The sequence below is a fragment of the Dinoponera quadriceps genome, unplaced genomic scaffold (assembly GCF_001313825.1).
Source record: "Dinoponera quadriceps isolate SergipeBrazil2010 unplaced genomic scaffold, ASM131382v1 scaffold616, whole genome shotgun sequence".
In the NCBI taxonomy this organism is placed as follows: Eukaryota; Metazoa; Arthropoda; class Insecta; order Hymenoptera; family Formicidae; genus Dinoponera; species Dinoponera quadriceps.
Window position 1 is genome coordinate 1462108 of NW_014555184.1, and position 21272 is coordinate 1483379.

Here is a 21272-nt window from a genome sequence, read left to right on the forward strand (position 1 = left end):
TACAATTTCTATTTAAATTAATATAATATGTAGCACAATTTTAATAATGTGACAGATATAACTAAAAATTATTGTTGAGTGAGCAATACTTTTGGCATCACATTTACCGATGAATGATAAAAGAATAATAAATAATAACAATTTCTGATTATTTCACTATAAAACATCATAAAACTATTTGTATCAACTTGAGGTGAAATTTGAAAAAATAAATTTTGGCCAAGAGGTATCTATTTTAGATCACTTAGGCCGCAGCGGAAAGTAACGCGTTCTCTTTTCGGGACGCACTTATATACGTCATATCGACAGATAAAATGACGCGTATAAATGAGCCGTAAAAACGAGTTGTCGTGCAGCGAGAAGTTTAAACGGACTAGAAGGCGCGTTGGGGCGACTGTGTTGGAATTATTGGAATTATTTCGCTGGTGGTACTTGAAAGTCCGGCTTTTGTGGGTCAACCGCGGAGTGCACGCTTGTTACGCATGCTTACTCACGTTAAACGGCTACCGAAAACCTCGGTTTCATTTAATAATGAGTTGACGCAACTCTCTCATGAAACGAGGGAGCGCGCGCACGTGAGATCCCGATGTGGATTCACGCTGGAGGAGATACGCTCCCACCCGTACTTTATTTCCAAATATCCTGTATTTCTATATATAAAGTCGTCGGTCGTGCGGCCGCAATTAAGATAAACGTGTAAGCGAGACGAAAAGTCTCCGAGTCTTTCCCCGTTTAACGATCCCGACGATCTCAGGAATTTGGGAAGCGAAGTCTTCCGGAAGACTCCTCCGGGAAGACGTATGGGAAACTATTATTATAAAGCACGAGGTTACTTAAATATTTTAATTACGCCCTTGCTGCGATATCGGACGGATATCCATGTGGGCTCGCGTTACATCCTGCCGTGTCAACCGCAACCGCAAGATAATATTCGGGAGGGCCAAAATCACTTGACATTAAATCAGGTCACGAAGTTGAAGGTAATCGACTTTCTTCCGATGCGGTGATGTCGGGCAGAAGTAATGATTTCAGTATGGTTATATTCGACTGCGTTTGACAAATACTCGCACGGTACTCGAGAAAAGAGTAATTCCCTCTTTCCTTTTCACTTTCCCTCTCGAACGGCTCCTATGCGAAGCCATGAAGCCGCGCTGCTTCACGTCGCGCGGGCATTTAAGGTAATTGGTCGGTAGAGTATCGAATTTTCGCGACATTATCGAAAGTGGCGACAATAAAAGGATCCTTTACTAGAAAAAAAAAATACTTTCCCATAATTTGATTTAACTATTTAAGCGATAAATGGTAATTTTTTAAATGTTAGTTTTGAACGAAATTAAAACAATGTGTATATTATGTTAACAAACATGGAGATATTATTTTCTTTAAAATAAAAAGTCGCAAAATTAACCTGACAGAACATTTTTTCAGAACTTTCTTTTTCATGATTTTGTCGATGTTAATTTTACAACTATTCGTTGATTGTTCGAGTAAAAGGAAAGTGTTCGTTCAATTTTACAAGTGTGTTGAATCGATTACAAATATCATTTTACGAATACATCCTTTTATTTGAAAGTACGTAAAAAACTTTGGCAAGCATTTCCTCGTTTTTGACATCATTGAACAGGAACAGCCATAGCAACTATTCAGGAGATTTAAAAGCTCAAAATTTTGCATAGTTATTTGCAAAATAGTAGAGGAATTTTCCGTTCACATTGGTCTAAGTACACATCGAACATCCCACTTAGCGACAGACACCCTGTATTTATTATGACTACATCTTCGAGACAAAACGATCAATAATTTCGAAATGTTTGTACAATACCTGTATATTAATCTTTAATATCACGGAAGTTTTCCATTAAAATCCTAAATGCGGTTTAGAAGAAATTAAACATGAAAATTGAAAATAGAACATTAATATCGAAGAACGCGTATAAAAAGTGTTAACATTGGTTGTGGAAACCTCAGCTTCCGAGCAGTTGTTTTCTATGTTTGCAAACGTGTAGATACTATTTCTATCGATATGCGGATTAAAAGTTGACGGGATTCCTTAGGAAACGGTTTTACGGACCGACTACCTCAAGAAGAATGCCTCTTTGGAGGCGAAGAAGGGCGAGTGCGCCGTAAAGCAAAATAATTGTAGGATGCATTGAAACTAATGGGCGGTGGTGCGCGTATAAAGCAGCGATATAAAGGGCCGAGGGATGTAAACGAGAGAATTCGCGGTTCTCGCGGGCCGCCCATGCGCGGAAGGCGCGTTTCATGGATGTAATATAAGCGCGGGGCTTAATCAAGGGAAATTTTCGCTTCTCTTATAGTAATCGCGACACACGTCGGACCGCCCAGAAATTCAATTACGCGACGCCGATTGCGTCCTTCATCACGCGCGGGACTCAAGTTCGCTATCGACGCGAGCGTACGATACGATACCGCGTTCTCGCTAATAAGTCCATACAGAGTTATCGATCTGTGCGAACTTACGTGTCTCCGAAATTAGCATGGCTCCGGCAAAACGGAGCGTAACGCAACTCCCCGTCCGCTCGCGGGCTCGTTTCTCCTTTATCCTTTTCTCCCTCCCTCTCCTCCCCCTTCTCCCTCTCTCTCTCTTTCTGTCTGTCTGTCTCTCTCGTTCGTCCTTTGTTCTTCTTTTCCGACCGCTTAAAGAGCCCGATCGACGAGTCGCTCGCCGTTCCGTTGATCTTACGATCACGAGTCGTAATTATCGCATACCCGGATCGTTATGGAATTTATCAGTGAGAACACGCCCTACCGGAACGTTACGTAACGGTGCAGCGCGCACCGCGAGGCCCCGCGGTGTGTGTTTCTCGTGGAACGGCCGCTTCAAGTAGCCCGTTCGTCGTGCGTCACACACGTGCACGTACGTGTCACTTTTGCGCCTACCGGCTGCTCTTTTAATCCGACATTTTCTCACGGCGCTACGGTCACCCCGGATTCTCGCGGGGGAAGAACCTGGCTTTCCATGCTTTCCTATTTCTTTTTTCCTTCTTCTTCCCTCTCTTTCTGCCCGTGGTCGAGAAATGAGTGCGCGCGTGCGACGACTCGCGACAGCTCTCGCGATTTCGAGGCGTGTCACACGCGAAGCGGCGAGCGTGCGCACGCGTGCCTCGCGCGCGTAATTTGCGAAATTCATCCGGCGAAAAGTGTGATTATCCGCCGGGCATTAAAGTCGGCGCGACCGGCGCGGAATAAATCATCGGATGATTACACGCGAAACCGTGGAGACCCCACGCGTCGCCATATTCAGCGAAAATAATCCTTAAAAAACGCCGACGAGCGCTGAAGAAAAGGAGGGAAAAAATTTCTAGAGACCCCTGCGCCTCGTATGCTCCCGATGAACATTCGTGATCAGAAAAGAGTGGAGATTAATCGACGTGCCCTGTTAGAGAAAAAGAGACAGAGAGGAAAAAAGGAAGAGGAGGGGGTAAGGGATCTCGACGTTCTTTTTGTTTAATCCGTATTGAGAACGCAAGAGAGAGAGAAAAAGAGAGAGAGAGAGAGAGAGAGAGAGAGAGAAAGCTCTTAGCGCCAGGCTTCATCATTAATACGTAAATTATAGCGGCAACATCGAGCGTTACGTGGGCAGAAAGTGAAGATAACAAATGCGGCATTGATATCGCGAATTAATTATCGACGTGCCATTAACCGTAGGTCCACGACGCGATCTTTTCGCGTACCGCCGCCTCGTCGTCCTTGGTACAACATTGTAGCGTGAATACATCAGTACGTTCCGTCAGAGAAAGAGACAGAGAGAGAGAGAGAGAATAAAGGAGAACTTTTTTTATTATTTTTTATATCACATTCATCTCTCGGTCTTAACTGCTTGAATCGGAGTTACAGGTTAAGTGAGACAAAGTACAACTTGGCGCGCTCACGATTTAACTTCCCAGTGAAAAATGTAAACGTCGACTATGCGCGTTGCGCCGTCTAAATTATCACGGAAAGTACAAGATATATCGCTTACGTTTTTCTCGCTTCAAAAATGTGAATTTTACCAATATCTGCGTTTAAATTCGAAATAAATCGCTGTCAAATAAATTTCTGTCTTTTCTGACTATAAAATTTATGTGACGGCTAATGGGGGAAAAATTACATTGTGCAATTAACCAGTCGTTTTGACATTTGCAACAGCGTCTGAATGAACTTCTCTAAACGTAAAATTAATTTTAATTATACTTTTAATTATACTTCTTAAAATCTATACTATGCGGTTTTCTTTCATTGCTCCACCGTTTCCTTCCTTCACTGTAAATGTAATAAACGTACACATCTGTCGTCTCTCATACGAATACTTCTCGGGTGATGTAATATCCAGATAGCTCGAAATTAGAAAAAGGAAAAAGAAGTCAGTTAAGAGCAAAGCTTGTCAATTTCGTCGTAAGCTGTCGTAAAGCTGTCCATTTCAAGCGGCAATCGACAAATTATACGTGTGACACCTGGCCTTTCATCGGAATTGGGTCTTGGTTACCGTGTTGTTTTCATCTACAGCGCTACACAGATAATGATGAACGATTCGAATGACAATCGTCCTCCACGAGTGGACAATTAATCCGTAGTACACGGAGAATCCTCCTTGGTGCTCTTGAGCTCTCCTAGATCGCGCTAGAAAAGTTTTGGAGGACCCGATAAAAGCCTCTCGACGTCGCCGATAATAAGATAGTAATGCTGACAAAAGTACCGCTACGAATGTGATATTATAGTATCAGAAGCGCGGCGAACAAAACTGCGAGCGAGAACGTCGCAGGTTATCGTTGTCGGTATATCTCGTCGTGTATTGCGGCGATATCGATTATCCCCGATAGTCTACTTACTTTATCGCGCCCCTTATCGCGGCATCGTCACTATCGCTTCACGATTCCGTAATATTACGCATTATTACGACAATCTGAAATTGTTTACTCTCTTAAGTTGAATCACTGAAAGTGCCACTAATTGAATCAGTGAAACAATATTCCACCGATGATCAATAAATATTCACTAGTTGTTTTCGCTCTTTCTGCAGTTAGATTTTTTCCGATGGAAACAACTGTCGCTATTAACAGACTTTTTCAGCGAAATTTTACTAATTTGCAGTGGTATATTTATAACTGAAACTATCGTAGCGTGCCGATTAAAGATCTAGATATCAATAGACTCGATACAAATTAAAGGGTAATTTGACTGTGTTCCGTTATTGGATGATACTCATAAATATATTCTTATTTCAGGACGGTCTCAAATACTGCCTTCAGACATTAATGCGACTTTCTCATTGATTAAGGGTTATTAAATGATACGAACACGAACTCAGCGGCATATAATGTTACCGCACGAAATGGACACAGTTTATACGCACTTTCTGAGAAGGCTGATCGGAAAATGTCAGTGCAGTCTCTCTTAAACATCTCTCTGATGATATACAGAATTTAGAATTTTATTCGGCGTCTCTCTCTCTCTCTCTCTCTCTCTCTCGTATATTTCCACTTGGGATCCTCTCCTCAGCCGATTCCAAAGAGGCGCAAAATCTGAATTTATCAATGCAGAAGCGGCGCTCGCTTCTTTTCGTTTTTATCGCGCTCTTATCTCACCCGGTCGATTCTCCCGCGCAGAGGAAGAAACGAGTTATCATCTCGGTTTCGGGAAAGAAATCGCGAGGCAACTGCCGTCTCGGCACATTCGGAGATTCGCGCGCAAAGTAAATATACCCGTACTTCTCTTCGTGCGAGCTCTTCGCGCTCTGTCAAGATAAACGCACGAAATCGCTCGCTCGAACAAGACGTTGTCCTCGCATTTCGCGTTCCGCCGTCGAACGAAAGAAAGCGCGCGAACAATAGTTCGGCGTCGCAGCGGCAGCTCGACGCGAGTATACACTGACGGCCAAAAATTCCTGGACGCTCATACCTACATATAATATTTCATTACGTGTAAAATAAAAATGTAGAGACTTATATCACGGCATATTGAATTAAAAAGGCACGCAAAAATGCCCGCTTAGCTGGCACCTCCTCCTCCACTTAATGCAAAATGAATAGCAAAGATATGTAATTATGCGGTGTTTACCCGCCATTGAAAAATAATGTGCAAAAATTCTGCGTTCTATTTGTTACCGCAAAAAAGAAACGGAATTTTTAGTGGAGGGGGGTGGGCTAGGTGAACAGTCGGTCAATCTCCCCACTTATAAATTTCGACTTTATACTTATATTCAGTAATTCGTTTACAAGTTAATGTATTACTGCGTTCGGGTAATGTTTATTTACTACAAACTATGAAAATATACCTAAATTAAAGTGTCACTTGATTTAAGAGACTGGAAACGGGTGATTACGTTCGCTTGATTCCAGCGCTTTATTCCTGTACAGACTTCGCATTACTAATTTTGAAAGTGTCCGGGAACGTTTGGCCGGTGATGCGGATGATGGAGAATGCCGTCTAGCCCGAATGTGTCTCGGGCATATTCGTCAGGCGGGATCGTCTATTACTCCGTCCCGCTCGGAATCGCTTGATGTTTAGCTGAACAACCGCGGCGGCGGTGAGGGCGACGGCGACGGCGTTGCACGAGCCAGTAGAGCGCGGTTACTAACGACAGGCCGAAGTCTCGAAGGAGGAAGAAGCTGTCGAGGTGGTTGGACCGTGAGCAGCCGCTGGAGGGTTGGAATGGCGGCAACACTTGGCAAGGATTCAAACAGTGATTGCGAGGCCCTGTCTCAGCGGAGCGCGCTCGGAATATTTCGCCCTCGCTTTCCGCGAACCGTCTGGATCTTTTATTCCCCCTTCGGAGCGTGTCCAGTTTCGTTCTCTCTTTCTCTCACCTCCCCTCCCCTCGCTCGTCCTCCCGCGCTTTTTTTTTTTACGTTCCGTTCGAGGAGAACTACGGAGCTGTGTTCCGGGGGTGGCTGAGTGTATTGCCGTTCTGGCGAAACGGAATGGTGAAATATTCGGTGGCGATTTGTATCGCGAGAGAGAAAGGGATGAAAGGAGAAAGGAAGAGAGAGAGAGAGAGAGTGGAGGAGAGCGCGTCGCACCGCGGGGAACCCCCTCGCATTTGGTTATTGCTAAAAGGGACGTTAAAGGATTCACGAGTATCGGAAAGATTAAAGAGCTTGGGCGAAATTTCGCGTGGAAGCTTCGCATTCGCGCGGATGAAACGCAGAGGGGACGGAAAAAGAGATCGCGGGCGGTGAAATCGAGGGAAAATCGAAACGACGAACTATATGTGCGCTCCCAAAAAAGGAAGAATAATATTTATTAACGAGAAAAAAATACCTTTGGATTACGTAAAAAGAAATATAGCAATGTGAGCACATAAAGAAATTTAGATCGTGGAAAATAAAGAACTAATGAAATAAAATAATTAGTAAGTTAAAGTGAAATAGAGTAACAACGGGAATAAAATGAAATTAGATAAAATAACCGAGCAATGCGCGAGGCATTAGAACACCACTGACGACAATATGACGATTTGAAGATTGAACCGACCGCGTTTCCCCCGACTTCGATTATTCCGCAGTTCTGTCCGCGTCGTTCGCGCGCGTTCAGTTAATTACGTTAATTTACCAGCAGTTATAATTCTCTCGATTGGAATTATATTTTCGAGCATGATGCAAGGGACACACACACACATATGTGCACACGATAGCCGTCCCGTGGTAGTACGGAGCTTCTCTCCGCCGACGAGTTTCAGGCGAGGTATAATCTTTTTTTTTCGCGAAGAAGACGACCTAAACTATACCTGTTTAATTACTTCGGAACTTCGTGCGTTCCGAAGATCCCCGGCGGCTGCGTGGCGGCGGTATCTTCTCCTCGGACGAAGTAGAAGTATGATCGAAATTTGTTTCGCATGCGTCCGGCCGAGATCGAGGGAGAATGAAAAGGAGAAAGAGAAAGAGAGGAAATAGGGGGGTGGGGGAGGGGGAAGCGAGCGGGCAGCGACGGCGAGAGATGGAAAAGGAGCGTGAAAGGATCATTGGGCGTGTCCAGACAGATCGAGTCGAAAACCCGCCGCTGCTTTATTAAGGTGGCGGGGTCAATGGTGGTACACCGGCCGCGATAAAGACACGACATTCCCTTTACTACTCGTGACTTTAAGCCCCTGCTGCGCGAAGAATTAATTAAATGGCGAATGGAATTGTTGAAAAATCTGCGCCAAGTTGTATATTGCGGTCCGAAACTGCTCCTCGCACGTTTCCCGTCAAGCAACGCCGGAGTAAATCTCAGAATATTCGCGTGAACAATAAGTTTCGCGATTATTGCGAATTAGAGTAACAGGGAGAAAATTCCCGAGAACATCGAAGACCTCGCACTGAGAAAAAAATACTTAATAATTTACTTGTGAGGGGGAGAAAGACAGCGAGAGAGAGAAAGAGAGAGAGAGAGAGAGAGAGAGAGGAGGATTCTCTCAGAATTAAAGTTTATTTCTACAAAATAAGGTTTATTTCTGTGAATTTTCTCAGTATGGAAGAGCAAAGGTTGCGTTTTTATTGATTATTTTTCCAATTATTTTAAAAAATTATATTTCCGCAAGAGCGGATTAAGAAATTATATATAAAGATATTCTATAATGAGAGAAAAAATATCTAAAATATAAAAAAAATATTTATTCAGTGGGTATTAATAACATATTTACTTACATCAATATTTTTACACTGAGAAAACATTTTGTTTAATGAAAGATATACAATTTTTAGATCTATAGCTTTTTACTTATACAAACAATTATTTATTCTGCTTAAATAAAAACATTAGATTTAAGTAAATATATAATTAATACTCCCGAAAAAAAATTTATACTTTTATCTTTGAAATATCTCTTCTCTCGATGTAGCAGAATTTTCTACGAAACTTTTAATAATCGTTATTGGGATTTACTCCATTCTGAAGTCAGAAACTTCCGAATTACGCGCTAGTGCAATCCAGGACATCACGTCGTGCGAGAAAACCGGACGAATTCGCAAGGAAGATAACCGTGAAGGAGTCAAACTGTGAAACAAAGGTGTGAATTCGCAATAAATGTCAAGCATTAAAGAAACGCGGATTCCGCTTTATCAGAGCGTATACGGCGCGTATATCGGCCAAGTCGCGAATCTCCCTGCTCCCCCTTCCTCCCCGCTCACCGCTAATCAAATATCGCGATCTACATAATTTGTTTAGGAACGGCCATAAATCATTGCTCGTGCGAGTAGCTTATCTCGAGTGCTGATTCAGTAAAATTAGTATTACCGCGAGGGCCAACCGCTCGCGTTCTCTCTCTCTCTCTCTCTCTCTCTCTCTCCCGTTACTCGCGTGTGCGCCGAGCGGAAAAGAAATTCTGCATCCTGACCGCCGCTCGCGCGGAATAACTCAGAAACGCGATTCGCAAAGTTGCCCGCGCACCGCGGTTGAAGGCCATCCTCGAGATCTTTTCTCGAACGCCAATTATTGGAACGAGATACTTCCCGTAGGCACTCGCGTTACCGACGGCGCGACCTACACCAGCGAAGTGCATCTCTGACACGCTTTACATTCGAGCGAGGTTTCGCTCCATCAGTATCGGTATCAATTCACGACAAAAGATCGTCCGATTGTCAATCGCGGCGCGTCTTTCTACGCCGATGGAAGGTGACAGTCAATGCAAAAAATGCAAAAAATGCCATGTTTCTTGGATATGCGGTCGTGAGATACGTGTGATCGAACAATTAGATACGCGCATTATTATTTCACCGTTTCGCGCGCATAAGCAATTTTTTACCCACGCGAACAAAATCCAATGAAAAATTGCATATAGAACCGTCCTCGCGCGGCAGTTCGCCGTATGAGACCTTGAATTTTGCAAGAAGTCGATGTACGTTTATTCTCGAATTTCTTGCGAGGTATAATTATATCCAAGAGCGGAAGAAAGAGAGAGAGAGAGAGAGAGGAAGAGAGAGAAGAGCGTACATTATGTAGAACCGTGACTTTAAGCACGCGCGTGCACTGTTACCCTTAAGACTAAATCGATCGTTATTACTGCAACGCATGCAAGGATCAGACAAAATATCATCCCATTACGATCTCTTTTCTATAATTGCCGTCGATTTACTACGGATTTACTACGGTATCACATTACTTTCGAGAGAAACGCGCTAATGAAATATGGATACTACTCGTCTCGACTTCTCGTAATGATTCCGGAATAATTGCCGGTATACTTTTGACCGGGGAAAATGGACCGGCAAATTCGCCGGAAAGGAGCAAAATATTACATGGCCGGAAGCGAGCGTTACTTGCGAAGTGGAGGACTTCGGCGGCGCACAGTGGGACGAAAACATCCAAATTTATGGTCAAATCTTTTCAATCGAATTTAGACGTCTAAAACATACGAAAGTTTGCAGAGATTTTTTTTTATACTTTGGTTAGATTTTCTGTTAATTATTTTATATATATTTTTTCATTTGGAAAAAAATTTTTTTCAATGTAAAAATACGTATATTGGTGATAAGTAAATATGTTATTAGTATCCATCGAGTACATTTTTTTATTTCTTTTTAGATATTTTTTTCTCTTAGTGTATACTGTCTCGCCGAGGTCGAGGAGAAAGGAGCGACGCTCCGAGTGACCCTCGCGGAGTGTTCCACCGCGTGCTACCGAATACGAAGAGGCACCCGTCACGCGTTTCATCGTCGCCATCGGCATGGCGTGACATGCACGGGGCATACGATGACACACGCGTTTGTGCCTGCTGTCCCAGGCTGGCACGATTTAAATGGTCCTTCACGCGAACGTGAATGAAGTCCTCCTTCTCCCTCTCTCTTTCTCTCTCTCTCTCTCTCTTTCTCGAACGAGAAACTACGAAGTGACCGACCTTTCCGAGATCCATCCCGAGATCCATCCCGAGTAGAAAGCGTTATGAAACGAGCACAGCCTTCGGAAGATGAATACGAATTGCGAAAAGATGCGAATTGATTTTGCGAAATTTATAAGAATCCGGATGATTAAAGGCGCCGCAAGAGTTCTTTCGCCGTTGTGAGTCAACGAGGTAATATATTAAAAAAAAAAGATATTTCTCCAAACGAGGGTCTATTAAATGTTACGGATACCGTTCCCTCACTCGTTCGCTTTTTCTACCGGGCGCCCGGCATAAAGGATGTCCCGCTCGTGTTTTAGTAATATACAAAAGCATATCTCACATTCACCTTTCTTGATTCGTTTTATCTACCTTTCTTCCTTTGGCGAGAAATTCGATTTCGCGAATCGACGGCCGAGACTTCGTTTCGGCACATCGATGCGCGCGCTCTCGCGCTGTGAATCGCAAAGGCCGACGATTATTCCTCGCGCTGCTTTCACCGGGAAGAAAGAAAAAAAGATATACTCAGTCCTCCGCCGAGCCAGCGAGCGACCAGCCCTGTTCGTAAAAAATAATGTGGCCAAAAGATGCATGTTATTATACGCGCGGGGAGTATTAAAAAGTTGAGGTGCAAATTGCAAGGCGCGCGATGCTCGTAATACTTTAATGCTTGTAATACAATAACGACGGCCTGCTCTCGTAAAGAGAAAACTATTAAGAGAACTGGATTTCGCCGGCTGCATATCGGCGAAACTACATCGACACACGTCGAATAAATGCTTCTCGCGTGCTTCGGGCCGGAAACCCCACTCGCGAGAAAACCGCTATTGACATCGGCGCGAACAGCATGCGCGATCCGTTCTTGAAGATAAGCGAATTATTTATAATTCTCTACCGTCGCGTCTCCGATGCCAATTTCAAGATATGCATTATAGGTAGATATTTAGAGATACGTGTATCCCGCGTGACTCGTTTCATCAATCGAGCGATTCGACGATATTAATTATTAATACGATGTTACCCGCGGAAGCGAGTGAGAGATATTTTCGTATTTCGTGATTAAAATATGGATCGGAATAAGTCAGATAACACGTATATATATATATATATATATATGTATGTGAGTTTATATGCGAACACATTCATTAAGAGGGTGTTTTCATTTGAAATGCTTCGTTTTGTAATTTTAGGAATTTTTTTCTAAAAAAGCTATGACACAATTCTGAAGTTTTACATAAATATTTATCTATGCTTTAATTATGTACTGTAATTTTTATACATTATTATTTTTAATTATCCTTAATGTTAATAAAGTTATAGGTTATAGGAGTCCTGCATAAAACTTACATAATGTTTAAAAACTCATAAAGGAATAATCATCTTTCACACATTGATATATAATACTTTTGGCTATGATTGCCTGTGTTAACATATGTTCGTGAATATATATCATATGTACTCCCCACCCCGTTTTTCCAATAGACGCAAACGAACTTATGCTATTAGAGAAATGATCGTGACGTTGAATTTCTTCGTACTTTTTTGCATTCTTCGCATTTTTATATATTGATTATGGATCTTTAAGATTATTTAAGCATTTTACTTTTAAAAAAATCTAACTAACCAAGAGAAGTATAAAAGGAAACTTAACACGTGTAATAATATTGCCGTATCTTTATAGGTTAAATCAAATTACAACGGCTCTACATATGTACAATCAAATCAAAAGTAATATGTGGCCTGTGAGAGCCGATATACAGCTAGCGTAGTACAATAAATAAAATCATTTATTCAATATAACGTCACATCATAAAATTCAATAAGTTTCGAGCGAGCCAATTGATTATTTTGTCAAGTGTGAAATATATCTGTTCAAAACTTATTGAATTTGATGATGTGTCGTTACATTGGATAATTGATTTTAGTTATTACACTACGTCAGCTGTGCATCGGCTCTCGTAGGCTACATATTACTACTGATTTGACTTTATGTGTTAGCTGTCATGCATTTAAACTGTTATCAGAAATTGTGTACATTGCACATCAATCTTTGCAAAACGAGATGGTTAACAATTTCGCAATTTTTTTATAATATTTCTACAAGTCTCCTTTATTTTTTATTTTTCATTAAAACTGTAGAAGTAGTAGTTTCCCCGATAGCACACAATTTATTAGCAACATATTTGTCCAATATTGGTTACATTAACATTCATTAGAGATACATTAAGTTGTATGAGATCGTTATATGTTTAAAATACGAGATAAGTTGTAAATGTTACCTGATATAAAGCCAACCAGACATCCAAACCTGCGAAAGCAGATTTTACGTAATATCTGCTATAAATTTTGTCGATAGTTTGTTAGCTTTAAAAATATAACAAGATTTGCTAGAAAGCTATCAACAAAATTTATAGCAGATACTACATAAAATCTGCTTCTGCAGATTCGGTTATCTGGCCGGCTTTCTATTGGACAACATTCGTTCAATGTTCGTTCAACTCTCAATAATTGCCGGTATAACCAATGTATTGTCAATGAATTGTGCTGCTAAAGTTGGTTGCTAGAATTGAAAACATGATATCAATAACCGTTTCTGTACCTGTCATACATGTAAATAGCGCTAACTTTGATTTCAATTATCTCAAATTCGGTATGCTTTATCTTTTTCTAATTTCACACGTGCATAGATCGCGTTTCGATCGATGTGCTGCCACAATTGTTTACAACGTTGTTAGAAGTTGAAACAAATTCCTATGTAAGTAAATTTACGAGCCAACTACTTGAAGATCGAAGCTGAATAAATTCGAGCGAGTAAAAGCCGATCGCGAGTTCATCGAACAACGCCGAAGATTGATGCGACGGTCGCGTTGGAGACGGCCTCTAAGAAATTAAATTGCGCTTCACGACAAAAAAAAAAAGCTCGCGTGTGCGCGCGCGCACACACACCCACGCGCTCTCACAAAAGTGCTCTGCGCAACGATTGCTCGTGTCGCGTAAAAAGCGACAGGCGGAAGGTTAATTGAACACTCGTTATTCGCCGCTGCCAAAGCGCGGCGAGTAAACACAATCCGGAGTGCCCTCGCCAAGTGACAGGATAAAGGAAGAGAAGTGCGACAGCTGGCAAAAGACGCGCTCGCTCGCTCTGTCCTCCGCCCTGACCTAACCCAATCCGATCGAGGAAAATCATCTATAAGGATGGACGATCTTTTCATGCGCGCGAGTCGAAAGTGCGCGCGAGGTGGCGGCGGCCGGTCGCGGGGAAAAGGTGCTCCTGCGAGTCGCAGCTGCCGCACTGGTGGCCATATTGTGAAAGCGTAACAGTTGTCCAAAAAACGTACCTGCCCTGCCCCGGCCCTGCCCTAATTGTCCATTGTCGGGCCGCGGTCGCATTCACACCGAAACCGAGGAGGCGAGTTGCCGATTGTGAGAGTGGGGAGCGGATTTCCCAAGGAATTTCCCGGGGACCAAGGAGGGCCAGGTCAGAAGAGGGACGCGACATCGCGGGCGGATGTGCGCCGACCCCGACTTTCATTGATGGCCGACCGATCGCACTCCGGCACGGGCCGTTAATCATAATTAATCGGGAACGACGGATAACACGAGGTGGTTTCAATTATCGTGACGTATTATGCAGAAAAGAATCTCTAGTAGCTTGATTAATGACATTGCGCACACGCACGTATATGTCATACCTCGCGCGACCCGCTCGCCTTCCTCCTCACCTGTGAACGCGACTTCACGAGCGCGACTCGCGGTTCCGCGATAAACGCCGGCGAGGTAACAGGTGGACCCGCAGCGAAAATCTCGGCGAGAACCGGGACTCTTTTTCTCTCTCTCTTGCTCTCCTCGTCGCATCGAAATCTCGCCTCTCGAGCAACCGGACGCCGAGTGTGCGCTTCCAAGATTCCGCTTCGTTATGCTTCGGTGGATGTAACCAATTTCCAAGCTAGGCTTTTGCAAAAATCCGGCGGAATCGCGACGCGCGCGAGCGAGCAGGCTTCGAACGAGTCGGGCGAAACTCGCAATCTCTCGAGTTTCATTCTAAACAAAATAAGAAAATGTTCAAACTGTTATTTGCTCTCGAGCAGTTATATATATATACGCGGCTCAGCTTCAATCTCGTCACGCGGTAAAAGGTCAGCTAATCTCAGCGAGTCAAGTACTTAATAAGAGAAGTTTCGCCCACTGGTGTGTGCGCGTGTGTACGTGGGCCTCAGATATCCTTCGGCATCGATCCTAATCTATATTACGCTGCGTACGGTGAACGCGATCGGCGAGATTTCGCAAGCGACTCTCGCGGTCGATCTGCGCGCGATCGAAGTTACATCGCATTTACATCTTGCCGCGCGTTGCGCGCGCTATCGGCCGATTGCTCGAGTGAGATAACGCCGAGAGCGATTCGCGATGGATCGCATGCCGAAGTCGGGACAATTTGATATACGTTGTCGGCTACATTTCCACCCGGCCGACGCGTTACCCGCCAACGACGACACCGGCCAACCGTCGAGCGGCTTGGTTTGTGTAAAAGGATACGCGCGAACGCGAACGAACCGAATTTGCAGGATTGCAGGAGAAATTGCGTCTTTAGCTCCCGGGCGTCGGAACGACGTCTCTTAGACGTACGCACGACGTACGAGCTGAACGCGTGTCTTATTCGTCGCAAACTCAACTCAACCTTCTCGCATTTTGTAATAATGAAATTGTAAGAAGTATGCGTGCATGCGTTCCACGCGTGGGTTCTGCGCATGTGTTCTGAAATTGTAAGAAGTATGTGTGAATTAAGCGATAATGTATACTTCCGTAGGATAGTCCGTAGGATAGTCAGTTCATGACGGTACTGTTAGGAAAATAATAGTTAAGGATATATTGTTAATAATTCAAAATGATGGAAAATTATGAAAAAAATTATTGTGATATTAAACACTAATATGTAGATATTATATAAGAATTTCAGAATTATTGACCATTTTATTTTGAAAGTACAGTAGTGTAGAGTTCATAATTTATAATAATATTCGAAATAATATATGTTTATTATATATTATATATTAATAATATATGCATATATTTAAACAAAACTAAATAATCAACGATCTTACAGTTTTTTATAATATTTCTACGTCTCTTTTATCGTCTTTTTGCTGCTCATTAAAACCGTGACAACAGTTTGATTGCTAGAATTGAAAACGTGATATCAGAAACTGTTTTTGCACCTTTAACGTATATAAATAGTGCTGCTTCTAGATTATGCGACTTCAATTATCTTAGCTTCGGTATGGTCAATCTTTTCAATTTTTTTTTTTATAGATCGTATTTCGGCTAATATATTGTTATAATTTGAAAAGATTCCTAAGGAAATAAATTTACAAGTCAATCATATTTTAAATAGATGCGTACGTCCTTTCTACAAGTCTTCCTACGATTCTTCCTACAACTCCGCAAATTAAATAAATGCCGTAGCGAGGGATTAATGAGGAGAGAGCGAAACACGATAAAAATTATTCGAACGACGCAGACCGATCGACCAATCCAGACAGGTCGAGATATCGCATCGGTAATCAGATCGTACCGGTTTGTAAATTATTATCGCCATTCAACCGAAATTACAGTTTGTCGCGCAGCAGCGAGAGTACGACTGTGTCTCTCGTTGACACGTCGAAATTCCTCGGCGGAATGATCCGGAAGACGCTCAATGAAGCAACAAATATTGAAACGGGAGATCGTTAGTTGCGATAGACTGATCGTCGGTGCGCGCTTCGTAGCAAAATCGGCGCGTCGGCGCAAAAATTTCGTCAGAAATAGATTTTCGCACGAGGAAAAGATTTCGATGACTCATGCGGCATTTCTCTCCTTTTTCTCCGGTTTTTTCCTCGAGCGTCGCCGACATTAGCATCGTTTGCATAATGCGAAACTCGCGATTAAGCTAGCGCACCTGCCTCGCGCGGGCAGAACTCCCGGTTACCTGCAACATCATCGCGCGGCGCGCCTGCCGCACGTCGGACGCCTGATTAATTATTCAATTGCGAGAACAATAGCGCACGACATTAGCCAGTTCACAGACTCTGCTTATCTATATCAAGGCCGACATCCGGTGTACTCCGAGGCAATTCGGCAAACCGATTATCGCGGATATAACGGCGCGAGAAGGAGAAAAGCAGGCCGGATTTTTTAACGTCGATTTTTTCCGTCGTGCCGCGAAAACGCGTTCTACCGAGCTGCGCGTATGCGTGCACTTTATTCAGATATCTCGCCGAGCGGGGCTACAGGTGTCACGCCAAAAAGCCGTGCATCTCAGGTAGAAAGCATTTACTAATTAATAATAAGCGGACCGCAAATATTGATCGTTCGACGGGACTGCTATCGAAGTGCAAAGTCGATTCAGGTGTGTTAACCCTTCGTTCTCTCTCTCTCTCTCTCTCTCTTTCACTCTCTTTCTCCCTCTTTCTCTCATACAACGCGAATCTTATTGATTCACTTTAAACTCATTCGATGTTGCGGGCCATCGCACCTGAAAATGCACTTCTCCAAATTTCCACGAATTTTCTCGCGTTACAAGTATACGAGCGATATTTTTAACGAAGGGCTTTTAACAAAGCGAGTTCGACGGAGGGGGTTTCGAGGAACGGTTACACGTAACGAAATCGATCCTTTTCGCGAGTAGGTCGGTCAAATTAAGAAAATCAATACTTTTCTTCGAGAAATCTATGTGATACGCATTAAAAATTCATCGACGTTTTAAAATAGTATCTACGTGTGCAAGATATAGGATAAATGTCCCCATTACCGAGTTTGACTCTGTTACTGATAAAACCCAATTTTTTAACAAATTACGAATGATAAAGTGGTCAAAAATAGTACGATGAATTTGTTTCTAAAAATTGAGAATATTAGCATTCATATCATTGTATATAGTTTATCATTAAATTTTTTTACATTTAAAGGATGTTTTCAAATCATTTAATTTCAACTGTGTCCTTTCTTTAGTTAAATATACTAAGTATGGAATACAAATACAAGAATTCGTAAACATTTTTTTCGAATTTTGGCATAATATTAAAATTTTCTTCCTCAAAATAAAACTGTATATTTTTAATTGGAGCAATAAAATGTGTATCCTAGTTATATTTTATGAGAAAAAGATAATTAATATTTATATTAATTAAATGGTAAAATAATCTTTTGATATATTCAATCGGGATTTCCTTCTAACCTCGATAGTGAGGCCTTTTGCCCTACTCGAAAAATTTTTCGCGGTGGAGTTCCCGCGAAATGCCCGGGCTATTTCTCTCTTTAACCTCCACGAAGGGAAAGCATAAAATTCTCCCGTCTGACGACACATGCTCTCTCCGTGACGATCGATTCAGTTTAGATTGCCGCGGCGAGATTCGACGCGTACATGAGTCGACGACAGACGACGTGTCGAAAGGCGGCATGAGTTACAGCTTGATTCACGACATGTCGCCAAAAGCGGGTCAGAATTTTATCAGTCACCGTGTCGGCGAGAGATAGGAGGATTTCACAAGTTCCGAACGTTTTCGAGAGACTTTACGATCGTCGCCTTGAGACTTGACGCGCGGCGAATCGACTGGAAACCGCTAATGAATTCAACGAATTAAATTAAAGCCTGTTACGCGCTGGTAATAAGCGACCGTGTGATTCTAAAAAATGTTCCTTTTTCTATATAAACTATAATGCGCCAAGTGGCGTTATAATGATTGTGTAAAAATTGCACAACAAATTATTAGCCGTAATTAAATGCACAGTATCGCAGATGTAGGCGAAATTACGTCACCAGCGCGCAAATAATACTAAATTATATGCCGGTGGAGAATAGTGTTACACGATCTCGTGATATTCACTATCTCTCTCGATCGCTGCTTCAAAGGTAATAAATACACCTCGAATTGCGGTGACGCTGCCGGTCGCATCAATAGTCGTTATTTGAAGCTTACCTCAAGTGAGAAATTTGAATCTGAATTTTGAGTTAAATATCTGAATGTCCCAATTGGATCATATGATGTGTATGTGATATTATATTTGTAATCCTAATTAATTCGATCCAGCTAAGGGTGGAAGCTTCAGAAATAGTTCAGTTGGCATGATCAACTTTACGTTTGTATTTTAACATCGTGTATACATATTGATAAACAAATGCCTAAAAAGTCAAAAAAATATTTACTCGGTGCGTACTAATAACATATTTACATATTATATATTTATTAATTATACATATTAATAAAGTATTATAAAAACCACTAAAACTTCTTCTAAAATTTGCCGCAGCCAGGAGCAGTATTTTTCGCAACATAAGAAACGGAGCAAAAAATAATGTATCATTTAATTTATTAATTAGAGAAGATTTTAAAGGTTTTTATAATACAGAAAATTACATTACTGGAATTTAAGAATTGATTTATGCGTAAAAGGCTAATTTGCTATGAAAAATTTGTACGAAAGATTCTTCGGTATGTTCGTAATTTACGATGAACATTAATTTCTGTTCACAATAATTTACACATATCGCCACAACAGTCGGAATTTGGTTCTTACTGGCCATTATTTAACTAACAAAGAATTAACAGCTTATAAGAGCCAAATTCCCGCTATTTTAGCGACACATGCAAATTGTTGTGGAACGATATAAATGTTAATCGTGTATTATGATTCACTGATAGAGCCATATATTAATATATTTGTAAATATTAATTAAAATTATATATCACATATTTACTATAACATATTTATTTATCTATTTATTTGAATCTAAATTCTTTTTACTAAATAGAATAAACAATTGCTTTCCCATAAAAAATTACGGTTTTAAGAAGATGTATAATAATAATTATTGCAATTATTATATTTTATTATTTGGAAAACACGTTTTTCCAATACAAAAATATATATATTAGTGAATATATTATTAATACCCACCGAATAAATATCTTTATTTGTCACTCTTTATTTTAATGTGACAATTCATAGCGGAAAACGCTGGTCAATGGCGGACGATTGACGGTACGCATATATCAATGGCGACGTTTGGACCATACCTCGTGATTTTCCGCCTGTCGTTGGGATGCAAGGTGCGCGCCCTCTCAGGATCGAGCTCCATCAGTTTCTGATAAAGCTCCTCATTGCTCTCGTCACACGATCTCGCGTCGAATTTGCACTTTTTCTTCGGCGCGGCCTCGTCGCCGTCGCCCTCGTCATCGTCGTCGTCGTCGTCGTCGTTTCGTCGATCGACTTGCGCGCTGTATCGATCGTCCGATCTATTCTCGATCGACGCGCTCGGATTGGTCGCGCTTGAGTCGGCTTGCGCCGACAGTCCCTTCGGAGCAGGCAGCAGGTTCTTCCATAGCAGCGATTCTATGTAATAGTTCGTACCACCGACGACGACGGGTAGTTTCTTCTTGGCCAGCAGGTTGTTTATCTACATCGATAGAAGGAAGAGGAGAGAACAGTCGGGGCAGAACGTAGAAACGAGCGGGACCGAGCTACTCGCGCGAGAGACCATGGCTAATGATCGTATCAAGGTCTTCGCGGGGATCAGGGGCGTTTCGATTGGCTTGCCTTCGTCCAAGATCTTTATTTTACGAAGTCGACTTCGCGCCGATCCGTTACTGCTGTAGATTCGATCGTAGCGCAAACCGCACGATGCAATACCACAAATCCGACGTAATTATAACTATTGACGATAAACGCGACGTGCCGGCCGCGAGAGAGGCATCACTTTTCGACAATAACGTTACACTGACGAGAGGATTCTCTGCGTGTATGTGATCAGTTACAAAAAGGTCGCAACACTTTTTGTTTGATAAGTTTCGTTTTTTTTTTGTAAATCTCAAGAGATATTTTTTCCTATTGGGTACGAGATGCGTTGTGAAAGTCATAAAACAATGTTGCAACTTTTATGTGAATGACTATAGGCACACAAAATAAAAGCGCTACTCTCTAAAGTACAAATCAGTGTATTATCATTGAGAACAATCAATAGTCACTAGTGATCATAGTGAACATAGATAAGTATAGCACTGCAAATCAGTAAAATTTCGCTGCAAAAGTCTGTTAATAGCAGCAACTGTTTTCATCGGAAATGTCTAACTGCAGGGACAGTGAAAAAGATTATTTATTATTTATTTAAGATTATTTATTAAGATTATTTATTTCTCTTTTATCATCTTAATCCCACTCTTCAAGATTTGTCAATCGGTTTTGCCTGAAATATTTTTAAGTACATTTAATTGATTAAATTTATATCATATCTGAAAAACATGTTTATCTTGATGGAACTTGAGAACTCGAAACTCTTAGTTCTTGAGCATGCTAACAGCGATTTGCAGTGAATATTTCATTGAAATCAATGAATTATTAGATAAAAAAGTTAAATGGAAGAGTTTCCATTCAAAATTAATGAATACTCACTGATTATCAGTAACAGTAGAATATTGTTTTAATGATTCAATTAGTGACATTTTCA

General features: G+C 41.7%; 1 protein-coding gene across 2 annotated transcripts in view; it reads right to left on the bottom strand.

Moving 5' to 3' along the window:
- LOC106743363 (tRNA dimethylallyltransferase, mitochondrial) overlaps window positions 1-21272 on the bottom strand; it is a 113631-nt gene that overhangs the window by 62300 nt on the left and 30059 nt on the right. For both annotated transcript variants that reach the window (XM_014617137.1, XM_014617138.1), the window contains exon 3: window positions 19846-20225. In XM_014617137.1, the coding sequence (XP_014472623.1) occupies window positions 19846-20225 (380 nt within the window). The remainder of the gene's footprint in view (window positions 1-19845; window positions 20226-21272) is intronic.